Genomic DNA, 16,111 nt, shown 5'->3' with positions numbered 1-16,111 from the left:
ACTTTACCTTCATATGTTAGTTTCTTGATCTAGTTGTTTAAATCGGTGTACTGGATTAAGTAGTGAACTTATTTGGGGAATGAATTTGGATGATAATAATAAATGGCTATGCAGTACTTCTTTATATATGTTTTATTTTGCTTGTGTTTGTAGGCAGCCTGGATTTTAAAAGCCCGGGCACTGACTGAAATGGTGTATGTGGATGAAATTGATGTAGATCAGGAAGGAGTTGCGGAAAAGATGCTAGATGAAAATGCCATTGCTCAAGTGCCACGTAAATATCTTTTTTTTCTATTAAGTAACTAGAATGCCATTGTGTAGAGGAATACTTTGTATGAGCACAAAATATTATAATCATAAATCATTACCAACTAACCTGGGAGTGACCTCCAAACGCAGAGCTCAGAGTTGTCCCTCAGCACGAAAGCCAAACTGTCACTGTCATTGGCATCCCGTTGCTCATTGATTTGCTCGAGCAAGCACCGGTAACATCTCCATTGTGAGACTTGCTGTTACTGTTTTTGACATAGTGAATATGCCACGGGTGGCTTGCCAGGCTCTGCCATGCAGGCGAGATACTCTCGGTAACTGGCGGGGCTCTCCGAGAGGGGGTCAGCCGCATGAAAGGCAAATGCCCTACTGCTGTGCTATCGCTCCAGCCCACCAAAGCCAAACACCAAAAATAAATAAATAAGTAAACTTAAGGTGTGAGATTGGAGGATAGTAATTTTAAATAAAAGCCATACTATGCATTGAAAAATGTTTTATGGAAATGCGTAATATTGAACTGCTCCTCTAAGATTTTGGAAGATTGTTTATCTGGGAGTCTAAACTCAAGCAGCACCTACATAACAGAAGTGTTATAAATGGGCCTTAAAAAAAAGATTCACCTGATTGACCTAACTGAAGGTGATTTGCTCTGATGTGTGGCATGAGGGCATGGGGTGACTTTTCCGGGCTCTCCGTGCCTGTAAGAACTGTCATTGGAAGCCTCGTCCCAGCATGCAGATAAGCTGCCGTGAGTGGTCCTGGATGCCTTAGCCATGACATATGGTGGCCTTGCTGGTCCTTGATTAGTTATGGCAGTCAATTATATATTTTGGAAGGCAATAGCTGTTTCAAAGTTTCAGTGAAAATCAAGGGAAAAGGTACATGTCTACATGTTTTATGTTTCAAAAATTTCCTTTACTTCCCTCATTTTGCTTTTATGGAGCTAAAACTAGTAAATGTGAGAGCCAGATTGCCGGTACAGGGGTCAAGGTGCTGGCCTTGCGTCAGGCCAACTCCAGTTCGATCTGAGTATTACAGAAACTCCGGGAGCAGCTTCAGGGGATCCTGGGCACTGCTTGGGAAGCCCCCTTCTCACACATCTCCCCCCACCCCGATTTAACTTCCAGCTATTGTGGGTCAATGGTTTTTCATTAGGAAAAGAAATTTGTATTGAAAACAAACCATGAGGATAGAGCCATCACATTTATATGTGTTTTGAAACTTTGGGACCTGATCGCCTTGAGTTTGATTCACAGCTGTAGTAACTGGCTGTCCTGTTTACTTAACTCTCCTAAGCCTTAGCTAAATGGGTTCATACCACCCTCCCTACAGGCTTCGTGTGACTATTAAAGGGGAAAAAATAAAGAACATGATAGATCATAAGTTAATGATAGTCTCAGACATATTTCCTGTTATTGATATTCTTTTAACTAGGCCGGCACATTTTTTTTTCTTTTAAACTAAGTTAACCGAGACATTTTACAATTTAATAAAACTTATAGATGGAATTTGCCGTCTCACCTCCTAGGTCCTGGAACTTCCCTGAAACTCCCCGGAACGAACCCCACGGGAGGACCTAGCCCGGCCATCAGGTGTGTGCGGGTCTCCTGTCCTCTGCCTCTGAACACCAGGAGGCTGTGCTGAGCTGCTCCTCTCACGGTGTTGCTCTTGATCTTGATCGTCTCTGTGTTTTTGCTTTGTTTTGTTGGTTTTTTTTTTTTTGGTGGGGGGGAGGTGTGTAGGAGGACATATACAGCAATGCTCAGGGCTTACTCCTGGCTCTACACTGAGAAATTACTCCCAGAGGTGCTTTAGGGGACAACATGGGGGACCACATGGGTGCCAGGGATTGAGCCCAGGTCTGCTGTGTTGAAGACCAGTGCCCTACCCACCTCACTATCCCTCTAGCCCCTGCATTGATCCTCTTTGCATTCTGACAATCTTCACAGGCCCATCACTCAAGCTGGGAGGCCTATTACCGGTTTCCTTCGGCCCAGTACTCAGAGTGGCAGGCCAGGCACTATGGAACAGGCCATCAGGACACCCAGAACCACCTACACAGCTCGCCCCATTGTCAGCTCGTCCGGGAGATTTGTCAGACTGGGAACGGTAAGTTCTGTCAACGTTACTATAGCCTCGGACTGCCAGAGGAACCTTCTGTGGAGTCATTTTCTACTGTTGTTGTAATGGAAAATTATGTGGAGGACTGGCAGTGAGGGGCAGGGTGGCTGGTGGCAGTTTGGGGCCACACCCAGGAATCCCGGCTCTGTGCTCGGGGAGTACTCCAGGGGGTGCTGGGGTTACCATGCCATGCTGGGGATTGTGCCTTAGCCCCCGTACTATCTCTGCTGCCGCTGGGAGATTTGGAAGGTCATTCCCCCCCCGCCTTATTTATGTTCCCTTTGCAATATTTATGCACATTAGATGTCTGATTTCTTGTTCTCATTTTCCCTCATAGGCTTCCATGCTTACAAGTGCTGATGGACCTTTTATAAATTTATCTAGGTTGAACTTAACAAAATATGCGCAGAAACCTAAATTGGCAAAGGTATGTACTTAAAAATCAATTAATTTTTTTCGGGAGTGGAGAGGTCTCCAAATGGTGCTCAGGGGTACCCAGGAGCCTCTTTTGCCATTTCTTAGCCAACGGAGCCCAGGGGTTCAGTTCTTGCTGCTCAGGGCTGCTGTTGGGGGTGGGGGGGTGGAGGGCAGGGTTGCACTTGGCAGTGCTCGGCCACCCTGGGGCTATACCTGCCAATGCTCAGGCGACCTTATGTTGCCAGGGATTGAACTGGGGTTGGCTGCATGCTGTATAATCTCTCTGTTTCTCCTTAAAATGATTTTATGCTGTGAATTAATCTAAACATAGGATTATTGTGGGAAATGGATGCAAATTTGCACAAAAAATTTTCTCATAAATGTAAAATTTCTCTTAGTCTTACAGTCGGGAAAGTCAACTGGAAGTAAAGTTTATAAACTATTTTAGGAAATTCTTTTTCTCCTGGTTAAGAACTGCACTTTTTAATTTGTAATAGACAAAGAAGATCTGTAACATGATCTTTGAGGAATGAAGTTTAGGAGGTGATCTATATGTATGTAATTTTCACTAAGAAAATTAATTTCTAGTTTTGTAGGATTTTTTGGCTATTAAAGATTTTTTTAAATGGTATATTCCTTCTAAATAGTAATTAGCAATCTCAGAATTATTACTGAGAGCTGACAGCGACAGGCCATTATATTAGTCATCCTAATTACTTAAAGGTTGAATTTTTATTTTTTTGAGAGAGAATGAGGAGGGAGAGAGAAAGGAAGTTTAAAATTATTCAGAATCAAAAACACTGACTTGGAAATCTCTGAGCTCTGATGGTTAGCTGTGTTTTCTGTGAATTCCCCTGTGAGTATGTGTTGAGGCCGTTCCTGTGTTCATTCCTAGAACATTAGAACATTCCTAGTTCATTAGAACTCAGTTGTAATGGCATTTTAGTGTAGCTTACTACATGTCAAAACACACGAGAGTATGAAAATCGCCACTAGCCCTATAGACTCGAAGTTTAAATCCGGAAAAGAAGTACCCGGAGGTAGATCAGCTTTCGATCATGCTGGTGATGCTTTTCTCGCTTTCTCCTCTGAGGATGGTCAGATGAGGTGGGTTGAGTAGACTCTGGGGGCTCTGCTCCTCTCCCCTCTGACAGGAGAGCTGCCACCTGGGCTCTCTGGCCCTCCCGGTTAGATCATGTACTCGAGGTGGCTGGACCGCTGATTTGCTAACCTGAGAGCACAGTCAGCAGAGACATTTTGCTCAGTTGCATCCAGATGCTTCCATTCTAGTAACAAATCTGGTCTGTTACTGGATGAGACAGGGCTGGATTCTGCACTGTTTGGGGTTTCATTTGGGGGGCCACACCCAGTGGTAGCCAGGGGCTGCTCCTGGCACAGGGCCAGGGTGCGCTTAGGGGGTCATGCAGCTCTGGGGATATCAAAACCTGGGCATTCCCGCCCTTTGAGCCAATTCCTTGGCCCCAGATCTGCACGTATTGAGTGTATTGTAGAACTAATCCCGTACTTCTCAGGGCTCCTGGCTGGTACGTGCAGCTTAGAGTGTCTATGCTGATGCCGAACTGAATCTTGGATGATGTGAGAATCTTTTCAACGCAGTATCTGCACCGACTATATTGTTCTTTTTAATAATAGGACAGATGGTGTTGGGGGTGGGGTAGTGGAGGTTTTCTTTTTCTTTTTCTTTTTTTTTTTCCAGGGCAGGTGGTGGTGCTACCCAAACAGTGCTCAGAAGGTCTGGAGCTCTGTTGCCCAGGTTCAGTGGTTTTGGGGACTACCAGGGCAACTCCAATGGTGCTTGGGGGTCCTCCCAGGTTACCCTTGGAGCTCAGGAGCCATTGTAGTGCCTGGGACTAATTAGAGCTTCTGGGTATGCAAAACCTGCACCCCCCCAACCCCCCACCACCCCTGGGCTATCTCCCCAACCCCTTGGTAGAGTTCGTTAAGGAAGGGCCTTGTCCCAATTATCTTTTTTCTTTACTTTGGTTGCTTCTAAGCCTTCTTTGTAAAGCACCTTGGGAGCATCCTGGTTGCTAGCCTCTTTGCAAGCATAAAATAAGGGTTTAGAGGACTACTAAGAGGTAATCAGTAATTATCTACTTAACCATATAAGGTGAGTACAGCGTCAGGGTAATGGTTCTCAGTCCTGGCTAAATGTAAGCAAAAAGTAGTGCACTTTATATATAAACTCGCCTTTGTTTCAGAAAGCATTCTCAGATTTCTTCTGTGTAAAGTATCAAGATTGTAATCACTGTATAGTACAGGCAGTGTATAAGAAATTGACTGAATGTTTTAAGATACTCTTCAACTTGATTTTTTCTTTTGGTTCTCTCTGATAAGATAGTATCTACAGTATAAAAAAACTCATTAAATTATTTAAGCTGTCCAATTTATTTTCTATAAAAACAGAAATCAGTTGTCAATAGCCATATTTTATTTATTTATTGTTTTAATTAATTTATTTTTAATTCGTGAATCACCATGAGGGCACATTTACAGATTTATATACACTTTTGTGCTTATGCTTCCCTCATACAAAGTTCGGGAACCCATCCCTTCACCAGTGCCCATTCTCCACCACCAGTAAACCCAGCATCCCTCCCACCCTCCCCGATCCCATCTCCCCCCCCCCCCCCCCCCCGCCCTGCCACTGTGGCAGGGCATTCCCTTCTGTTCCCTCTCTCTAATTAGCTGTTGTGGTTTAATAGCCATATTTTAAAACGAGCGATTATATAACAAATGAACGAGTGATTATATAACAAATGATAGCTAAAACCTTCTCATGTGAACCCCAGGTACTTTAGAGTTTTACTTTGCTGTTTTAGTCCAATCTAACCGCTGTTAAAATGACTTTTTCATTTTGGTATAACAATAGATGTTTTTGCTAAAGCTAAATCTAATATATTTTGGCATTGTTTTTTCTTTTTAGGCTTTGTTTGAGTATATCTTTCATCATGAAAATGACATTAAGACGGTAAGTTTTGTGTTCACGCTACAGTTTTTATTGTAATATTTCTGACTTGGGGTTTAGTTTCTGAAAAATATTCTGTATATTTCACTATAAATAGATGGAGTTAGTAAAGTAATTGGAAAGTTACTGATATTTCAAATCCATTACTTGTTTCAAAAGGGAAATTTGTTTGAATAATGAGGCAGTGAGACGAAACCCAGCCATAGAGTATGTAGAGGGCAAGATGAGAGAAATGGTGTCTCTGGTTCAAAGGTCATTTTGGGCTCACAAACACATATTAAAAATACTAAAAAATTTTTATATCCTCAGTGCTACCCCCACCTCACGACAATGGTTCTTAACCTTTTGGGGACTCAGAAAAAAAAAAAAGACAGTTGCTGAGTGGGAGAAATAATTGGTAATAAAACTTAAAGCTTTCTCAAAAATTGAGAAACAAATCACCCATCCAGTAGAAAAATGGGAGTAAAAGTAGACAATTCTGAGTTCATAAAGATGTCCTTTAAAAGCTGAGGAAGATCTGTAGCACTGTGTGTACCACTGTTGTCCCGTTGTTCATCCATTTGCTCGAGTGGGCACCAGTAAAGTCTCCATTGTGAGACTTGTTGTTACTGTTTTTGGCATATTGAATATGCCATGGGAAGCTTGCCAGGCTCTGCCGAGCAGGTGGGATACTCTTGGTAGCTTGCTGGGCTCTCCGAGAGGGACGGAGGAATTGAATCCGGGCCGGCCACATGCAAGCAAACCAGTCCTATCCACTGGTGCTATATATGATGCTTGTCTTTGTTTCCTCTTTATATTATTAGTCAGTGTGATCGATCCAGTTTTTATTTACACATATATTACTAGTGTGCCCCCTTTCCTTCTCTAACGTTTTGTAAAAGAAAATTTCAAATGTGCAAAAGTGCAGAGAATAGTATATTGGACTCACACCACCCGTCATCAGGACTCATCATCGTATCAGCTTGATGGCATCTAAATTTAAAAGTCTTATTTTAAATATATGCATAAGATTTCCCCACTTGTTCCCTTTTGAGGAGCAATTGCGGTTTGGACCATCCCGTATCAGCAGTGATCAGGGCTTACCCCGGCTCTGTGCTCAGGGCTCACTCCTGGTGTGTTCAGGGGACTATATACAGTGCCAGGAAGCGAACTGGAGTCAGCTACATGCAAGGCAAAAACTTTAATCTCTCTGCTATCTCTCTTGCCCCTTGTTTCAATTTTTTACACTAATAATGAGTAGCAGTATTACAACTTCACATAGTTGACCAAACTGAGTATCCTTAATTGTGCAGTGTCTAGTGATACTAAATGATACTGTTCTCACTCCCCCCAGTCTTCCTACTTATTTCAGGCAAAAACTTTATATCCATTCATTAAATATTCAAGAAAATGCAGAGATTTTCTTCAGTTCTGTCTTCTGTATGTCAAATACAAAGAAAATAATGTCTGTACAATATTTTGTACTAGGAAAATTAATAAAAATGTGGCACTTTTTCATTCCCCTACAAGCCTGGCAATCTAGCTGAGGAAATAAAATTGACATATTAAGATAATTAGAGAAATTATTACTAACTGGAGTGGTTACCTAGTAGCAATCAGGAAGGTTACTACTGGTAAAGATTCATTTAAAAAATGGAATTTTGGGGCTGGAGTGATAGCACAGCGGGTAGGGCGTTTGCCTTGCACGTGGCCGACCCGGGTTCAAATCCCAGCATCCCATATGGTCCCCTGAGCACCTCCAGGGGTAATTCTTGAGTGCATGAGCCAGGAATCTAGTTATTGCTTTTGGATCATGACAGAATTTGTCCATGACCAAGCTCTTAACTTATAGTTAAGCATTAGGGCACTTTGGCCAGGCCCATTTTGATGCCAGGGTAGCTCATAGCTCACTGCTTGCCCTGGGTCCATCCAGTCCCTCCTTGGGACCCTGCTTTTGGGGATCTAGAAAATAAGCGCAACTGAAGCTTAAGTTGAAAGTGCAGATGTCCAGGAGGTATATATCTGGAGTCAATCAGTTCCCAAGCCATAGGCTTGTCTTTTTTGGGGGGGCGGGGGTCTACACCTAGCGATGCACAGGGGTTACTCCTGGCTCTGCACTCAGGAATCACCCCTGGCGGTGCTCAGGGGACCATATGGGATGCTGGGAATTGAACCTGGGTCGGCTGCATGCAAGGCAAACGCCCTCCCCGCTGTGCTGTCGCTCCAGACCCAGGCTTGTCTTTTTAACTGTCTTCCTGTGTCCATACAAAAAGCAATTGCTCTGAAATAACTAGCCGTGCAAAGGACAGTAAGGGGAAAAGAAAGACAATATTTACAAGTCGGAGTCTGATCAGGAGACAAAGGTCATGGACAGGTTGGGGGGCAACAACAAACACAAGCTCCCAGGGGCCAGAGAGGGAGGGCAAAGCAACGTTACCCTACACTTGAGGTTTGTGTACGTGGTACTAGGGATGCGAATTTGGCTTAGTGGGATGGAAGGCAGGCACCTTAACCCTTGTACTATCTCCCGACCGCTAAAATGTGCTTTTATTTATTTTTCCAAATTTTTGTTTTTTTTTTAAGTACTGTGAGTTACAAAATTGTGTTATGTAGTTGGGTTTTCAACATGCTGTACTCCATCACTGAGCCCACCGCCAGGGTCAGCTGCCCTCCACTAGTGTTCCGAGGTTTCCTCTACTAGCCACCCCCCAGTGTGTTTTTTTTTAATTATTTAAAATCCATATTAGTGGGGCTGGAGCGATAGCACAGCAGGTAGGGCGTTTGCCTTGCTTTCGGCCGACCCAGGTTCGATTCCCAGCATCCCATATGGTCCCCTGAGCACCGCCAGGGTTAGTTCCTGAGTGCATGAGCCAGGAGTGACCCCTGTGCATCGCCGGGTGTGACCCAAAAAGAAAAAAATAATCCATATTAGTAATTCATGCCAATTTCCATAATTTATTATCACAAGCATATAGATGTTACTGGGGAAATTTTGTTTCAGGATCGTATCTGAAAGCAGAGCAAAATCTAATTTTGGAAAATTGGAGCATGTAAACATTTTTAGAATGACATATTTTCCTGAGAAATGGAAGGCCTTAATATTCCACATTAGAGTGAGCATGGTCTATTGGCCTCAATTTAATGAAGATTAATGTATTTTGATGTTTATAATGTACCCATGAATTGAACTGATGGAAGTACATCTTCTGAGTATTTCCAGAGATAATGCTAGTTAAATTTATGCTTGCTCTTCTTATTTTTTTGGCCGTTTTTATTTCTGGCTTTGGAGAAGGGGAAAATAAATATATGATGAGCCAGATAATATAGCATGGCAAGGTACTTGTCCTGCAACCCCAACTGAGTGATCCCTGAGCACAGAGCCAGGCCCCAAACCAACATATTAATAACTAATCACATAAAAAAAGTTATTCGCATAACTTTAAAGTGAATATATTGATTTTTCAACTTCATTAGAACAGCATGATGGATGTCAGTTCTTCTTCTTTTTTTTTTTTGCTTTTTGGGTCACACCCGGCGATGCACAGGGGTTACTCCTGGCTTTGCACTCTGGAATTACTCCTGGCGGTGCTCAGGGCACCATATGGGATGCTGGGAATCGAAGCGTGCAAGGCAAACGCCCTATCCACTGTGCTATTGTTCCATCCCCGGATACCAAGTCTTTATAAATAGTGTGCATATTTCAAATTTTCCCTGGTAGAAGAGAAAGGGAAGTAAAGGATGAACAGGGTCGGGGCTTCAGTTAACAGGCATGGGAGAATGGTATGGCTATGTGTATCCCGAACACAGACTCAACAGCACTGAAAGCTTAAGATCTGAGCTGCAACCGCTGGAACCTTGTAATGTGCCTGTGAAGGTGATGGACAGGGGTGGGAGTGGGGGTGTGGATGCGGCCAGAATCTGGGAACACTGGTGGAGGGAAGTTGACACTGGTGGAGGGATTGGTATTGAAATATTATATACCTAAAACTCGACTCTCAGTAACTTTATGAATCAGGGTTCTTTAATTAAATTTTATTTTATTTTTGCTTTTTGGGTCACACCCAGCCATGCACAGGGGTCACTCCTGGCTCATGCACTCAGGAATCACCCCTGGCGGTGCTCAGGGGACCACATGGGACCCTGGGATTTGAACCCGGGTCGGCCGCGTGCAAGGCAAACGCCCTACCCGCTGTGCTATCACTCCAGCCCCTCTTTAATTAAATTTTAAAAATATTTTAAAAAATAATAGGATCAAAAGAAAATAAAGTCTTCCCTGGGGGCCAGAAAGATGGTATAGGGGTTAAGGCACATGCCTTGCATGCTGCCAACCCTGGATTGATTCATGGCATCACATGATCCCTTGATCATTGCTGGGACAGCCCTGAAGGTCCCGCCCAAGTACCTCTGGATGTCTCAGGTATCCCTCGCACCAGAGGGCCTGAGCAGTGCTGCATCCTGGGGGGCCTCACATTGGACTGCCTGTCGCATTGGGCAAAGGGTCCCTTAAACATCACCTCTTAGGAGCCACACACACACGCACACACTCATATACATATACACACACAAATCAGAATGTGTACTAAGCTTATATATATATATGTATATATACTTTTTAAGAGGCAAGCTCTTTATTTATTTATTTATTTTTTATTTTGGGCTGGAACGATAGCACAGAGGTTGGGTGTTTGCCTTTCACACGGCCAACCCAAGTTCAATTCCTCCACCCCTTTTTGGAGAGCCCGGCAAGCTACCAAGAGTATCGAGCCCAAGTGGCAGAGCCTGGCAAGCTACCTGTGCGTATTGGATATGCCAAAAACAGTAACAATAAGTCTCTCAATGAGAGACATTACTGGTGCCCGCTCGAACAAATTGATGAGCAACGGGATGACAGTGACAGCGATTTATTTATTTATTTATTTATTTATTTATTTATTTATTTATTTATTTATTTATCTTTTTTGGGTCACACCTGGCAATGCTCAGGGGTTACTCCTGGCTCGTGCACTCAGGAATTACTCCTGGCGGTGCTCGGGGGATCATATGGGAGACCGGGTGTCAAACCCAGGTTGGCAGCATGCAGGGCATATGCCCTACACACTATACTATCACTCCGGCCCCAGTATATATTTTCTTAGGAATATATATTCTTAAAAACAAACCATTAGAACTCAATAAAAATATTCCTGGAGCAAGGGAAGTTACACAAGGAAAAGTTACTAATTTTTCAGAAGAAAATTCAACAAACTCTTCTGGCACTAACTTCAGGAAAGAGTTAATGCTTTAAAAGGAGCAATATGGGATGCATTCTGAGATAATTAGAATGAAAATCTAGGTGTTAACTTTAATTGAGTTTTGGGTATCATAATTCTATTAACATGGAATGAAAAGTGGAAGTTTCCAACCTTAAGAGACTGAATAATAAGTATTATAAAAACTCCATAGTCTCTTCTAACCAGTTATCGAAGTTTTCATTCAGCATATTCTTACTTACATGAGCGTCAGATTTCTGTGAGCTTCCAATTTGTATGAAGATTCATTTCCTTTCCTCTTTTTGTCCAAATGGTTTCTACTTCCTCTGCATAAAATCCTAATTTCCATTTAGTCCTCTTTTGCCTGATCCTCACTAAACTAGGAGGGACAGACTGGAAGACATTAGAGAGAAGGGGATAAGCAGATGTCAAATATGAAAGCAATTAAGATCTTTCTCCATCTTCTGCCAAGAAAAGTCTGACCCTAGGATAACGGGAATGTAAATGACATCCAGTTAATGTGATCATGGTGATTGTCCGTGCACTGCAGCTCCTGTCTCTCTTTCATGACCCTGTTTTCCAAACCTCTCTCTGCTTACTCAGTCTTTCTCGATTTCTCCACATGCGTCTTAAACCTGGGGCTGCCTGGGAGCCTGGATAACAAACACAACCCCAGCCTTGACCCCCACGACACAGTGTCAACTTGCTCTGTCCCGGGAGGCGTTTTGATGGGGAGGGGGCCAAACCCCTACAGAGTTCGGTGTCACCGTTGTACCTTGTATATTAAAACCATCCAACTCTATTGTACATTGGCTTCCCTTTGATCAGTGTTTACTTCTCATCTGCTGTCAGCCCTTGGCTCTGGAACTGATTATTTAGGGGAAATTGGCGGGGCCATCTGGAAGCACGAGCAATGCGCGTTTCTGTCTGATTTCTAATGCATGTTTTGATTGATGCTAATTACACGGTTTATTTCATTATCTCTTGTTTCTGTTGATTGTCAGAGAAGAAAATTCTAATCTAAAATGAATTGTTTCCAAAGGCTTTGGATTTGGCCGCCCTCTCCACAGAGTATTCTCAGTACAAGGACTGGTGGTGGAAGGTGCAGATTGGAAAGTGTTACTACAGGTAAACGTTTGCTCATTTGGGAAGGGATTAGCAGGGGCACTATATTGCAGAGTTCCAGCTCTGATGATATATATATATATATATATATTTTTTGGCTGAACGTAGATTTCATCATGAGCAATGAAAACTTGGATTTACTAATGAAAGTGTCCACTTAACAATCACATGGTATATTTAAGTACTAACACCTTTAGGTTAATAAAGTTTGGGGCCCGAGTGATAGTACAGTGGGTAAGGTGCTTGCCTTGCATGCAGCCAAAACAGGTTTATTTAAAAAAATTTTTTGGAGTTTAATTGAATCACTGTGACCCTTACAATGCTATTGATGATTAGGTTTCAGTCAAACAGTATTTCAACATCCATCCGTCCACTAGTGTACATTTCCCAGCACCAGTGTCCCTGGTTTCCCTTCCACCATCACCCCCACCCCCCAGCCTACTCTATGGCAGGCACTTCCCCCCCCCCCCACCCCTGCACGCTCAGCCAACCCAGGTTTGATCCTCACACTTGCATATGTTCCCCTGAGCACTGCCAGGAGTGATCCTAAAGCACAGACTTGGGAGTAAGCCCTGAGCATAACTGGGTATGCCCCCTTCCCCCAAAGAGAAATAAAAAAAAATTTAAATTAGAATAATAAGCTTTTGGGGCTGAAGCAATAGCACAGTGGGTAGGGTGTTTGCCTTGCACTCGGCTGACCTGAGTTCGAATCCCAGCATCCCATATGGTCCCCCAAGCACTGCCAGGAGTAATTCCTGAGTGCATGAGCCAGGAGTGACCCCTGTGCATCGCCAGGTGTGACCCAAAAAGCAAAAATAAATAGAAATAAAAATTAAAAAATATATCACTGTCATTCCGTTGCTCATCGATTTGTTGGAGCAGGCACCAGTAACGTCTCTCATTGAGAGACTTATTGTTACTGTTTTAGGCATATCTGATACGCACGGGTAGCTTGCCAGGCTCTGCCTCGCGGGCTCCATACTCTAGGTAGCTTGCTGGGCTCTCCGAGAGGGGCGGAGGAATCGAACTCGGGTCGGCCATGTGAAAGGCGAACGCTCAACCGCTGTACTATATATATAATAATAAACTTTTAGTGCTATCGTCATAAAAATTTTGAGTTAGGAAGGTCAACTTTGAGACGTTTATGTCTCACCTGTTTTTTTTTTTTTTCAGTTAAGGAAGCAGAGGCTAGGAAAAGGCTAAGATTTACATCAGAACCTTGTAATACCTCAGAACTAGAATTCAGTCTCTCGATTTCTGTTCCTCTTGGCTCTCAAGTCTTGTTTCCTGAGGCATCGTATTTGCAAAGTGCTTTACAGTGGAGAAAGAGTTTGTTCGTATGTTCCTTATCTGATTTTAGTCTCCCAGCATCCTGGAAATAGATGTTGTGTGCTTCCCCAGTGTCACAGACAGCCCTGGACAGAGAGAGGCGCTTAGCTGAAATTGTATAACTAGGAAATGGCAGAGCAAAAGTTTGAATTCAGCTTTTTGATGCCAAGTTTCTTACCACACCCATAATTCTGAATCTGAGGTTGTTCCATTCATTCATTTGATGCATAAACATGTTTTTCAAGCAGATTGATTGAAAGATCAGAAAAGACATAGTCAGACTTCTGAATATATTTATCTTGCATTGAGTAAAGAAGCCCTGAAACTTGTTACCTGCTATTGACCCAGGTGTGTGAAGAGACAAATGGCCAATTGTATTTCATACAGATAAATATTTCTAATACAAGTCAAGGTGGGCTTCAATTCCCGTGAACGCCCTTTAATATAAGCTGTAGCTGTCCTTGTACTCTGAGGAAAAGCTAATATGTAAACAGAATGAAAAGGCTGCTTGTTCTTCTTCAGTTGAAATTAGGCTACTTCTCATTTAGATGTTTCACCTAGAACTGTGTGCTTTCAAAGCACCTTTTATTTTCCTCATTGCTGTGATAATACAATTACACTTAATTTAATTTATTTGTGTACATGTTTGGTTTCAGTCTTTATCAGTGTCTTCAGGGCATGGTTGTTATTTTCATTTTTGCATCTCCTTACTACCAGGAAATATGCAGGCAGTTGGTGCTTGAATTGTTAAATGAATTAAATTGGAGAGAAGAATTGGCAGTTGGTGAGAATTAGTTTGGGGCTCTGAAGCTGATATTGATCCATGTTTATGAACTTTATTGATATTTTTATTATTTCTAGGCTTTCTTTATATAGCTTGCCCATTTTGGGGGCCACACTCAGTGGTGCTCAGGACTTACTCCTGCTCTCTGCTTAGGGGTTACTCCTGACAGTGCTCAGGGGACCGTATATGATGCTGGGGATTAAAACCAGGTTGGCCACATGGCAAGGCAAGCACTTTGTTCACTGTACTGTTTCTCCTGCCCTGATATATACCTCATTTGTTTGACAAAAGCACCTTAAAAGTAAATTTGTTTTTAGAAGTTCTGTAGACAGTTTTAGAAGTTATAGGAGTTCTTAAGGATACATTGATTAAAAAAAATATGACCTGACCTTTCTCTTTCTTGGTTGTCAGTAGCTTGATATGTGCACTGGTGAAGGGATGGGTGTTTGAGCATTGTGTAACTGAGACTTAAGCCTGAAAGCTTTGTAACTTTCCACATGGTGATTCAATTAAAAAATAAATAAATAAATAAATAAATAAATAAATAAATAAAAGAAAAAAATTATTTTTTTAAGTTAAATTAAAATATTTTGGTTCATTTTTTAAAAATTTGTTTCCATTTCTATTGACATTGTCTTATTTGTTTATTTACTTATTTACTTTGCTTTTGGGGGGCCATCCACAGTGGTACTCGGAGGTCTTTCCCAGTGGAGCTGAGGGGCCACTCAGGAGACCAGGTGATGCCAGGGATCAAACCCGGGACCCCTGCATGTGAAGCAAGTGGTCCAGACCTTTGAGGCATATCTCCAACCCTCCATTTTAACTGATCTGTTTGTGTTTTATATTCTTGCTTTAGATGTTTCTTTTGACTATAATTCTTTAAAAATAATTTTTTGAAACAATTTATTAGATAATGTTACACAGACTGGGTGTTAGGTGTTCATGAAACTCAGCTGTTGGTTTAAACTGACAGGTTCTGTTGATGTTATATACGTATATTACATACATAATATGTATAAATTGTGTATTGTTTTATATATGTAAGCCAACTTTTTTAATCACTATAAGAGACACAATTACAAAGCTTTCATGATCGGGTTTCAGTCATACAATGTTCCAACATCCATCCTTCCACCAGTGTACACTTCCCATCACCAGTATCCCCCATATTCCTCCTGCCACAACTGCCCCGCACTCCAACCTGTCTCTATGGCAGGTGCTTTTCCTTCTCTCTCCCCCTTTTCTCTCTGTCTCCCTCTCTCTGTCTCCCCCCCCCCTCCTTTTGAGCATGATGGTTTGCAGTACAGGTTCTGAGAGGCCATGGTGTTTGGGCCTTTACCCACTTTCAGCACACATCTCCCATCCAGAGTGATCCCTCCAACGATCATTGTCATAGTGGTCCCTTCTCTATCCCGACTGCCCTCTCCCCCAGCCCTTGAGGATTGGTCCAAGCATGGACCGAGCATGGACCAATCCTCCCGGCCCTTGTTTCTACTGTCTTTGGGTGTTAGTCTCATACTAGGTTTTGAAATATCCCATGTAGTGCCAAAAGTTTATATTAAAAAGGGGGGAGGTGTGTCAGAGTGATAGTACAATAGGTAGAGAGCTTGCCTTGCACGTGGCCCACCCAGGCTTGATCCCCAGCACCTCATAAGAGGTGCAAGAGTGAGCCTTGAGCTCAGAGCCAGGAGTAAGCCACAAGGTGTGCCCCCAAAACAAAAAGAAAAAATTATTTTAAAAATGTACCTGTTGGGGCTGGAGCGATAGCACAGTGGGTAGGGCGTTTGCCTTGCACGCGGCCGATCTAGGTTCGATTCCCAGCATCCCATATGGCCCCCTGAGCACCGC

General features: G+C 42.7%; 1 protein-coding gene across 2 annotated transcripts in view; it reads left to right on the top strand.

The window, feature by feature from the left end:
* The window catches only part of TTC8 (tetratricopeptide repeat domain 8), a 61,273-nt gene that overhangs the window by 19,163 nt on the left and 25,999 nt on the right, over window positions 1–16,111 (top strand). For both annotated transcript variants that reach the window (XM_004610247.3, XM_004610246.2), the window contains 6 exons: window positions 154–274; window positions 1,799–1,862; window positions 2,220–2,379; window positions 2,729–2,818; window positions 5,756–5,800; window positions 12,068–12,153. In XM_004610247.3, coding sequence (XP_004610304.2) covers window positions 154–274; window positions 1,799–1,862; window positions 2,220–2,379; window positions 2,729–2,818; window positions 5,756–5,800; window positions 12,068–12,153 — 566 coding nt within the window. The remainder of the gene's footprint in view (window positions 1–153; window positions 275–1,798; window positions 1,863–2,219; window positions 2,380–2,728; window positions 2,819–5,755; window positions 5,801–12,067; window positions 12,154–16,111) is intronic.

The sequence above is a fragment of the Sorex araneus genome, chromosome 3, assembly GCF_027595985.1.
Source record: "Sorex araneus isolate mSorAra2 chromosome 3, mSorAra2.pri, whole genome shotgun sequence".
Lineage (NCBI taxonomy): Eukaryota > Metazoa > Chordata > Mammalia > Eulipotyphla > Soricidae > Sorex > Sorex araneus.
This window is presented reverse-complemented; position numbering and strand designations above follow the sequence as displayed.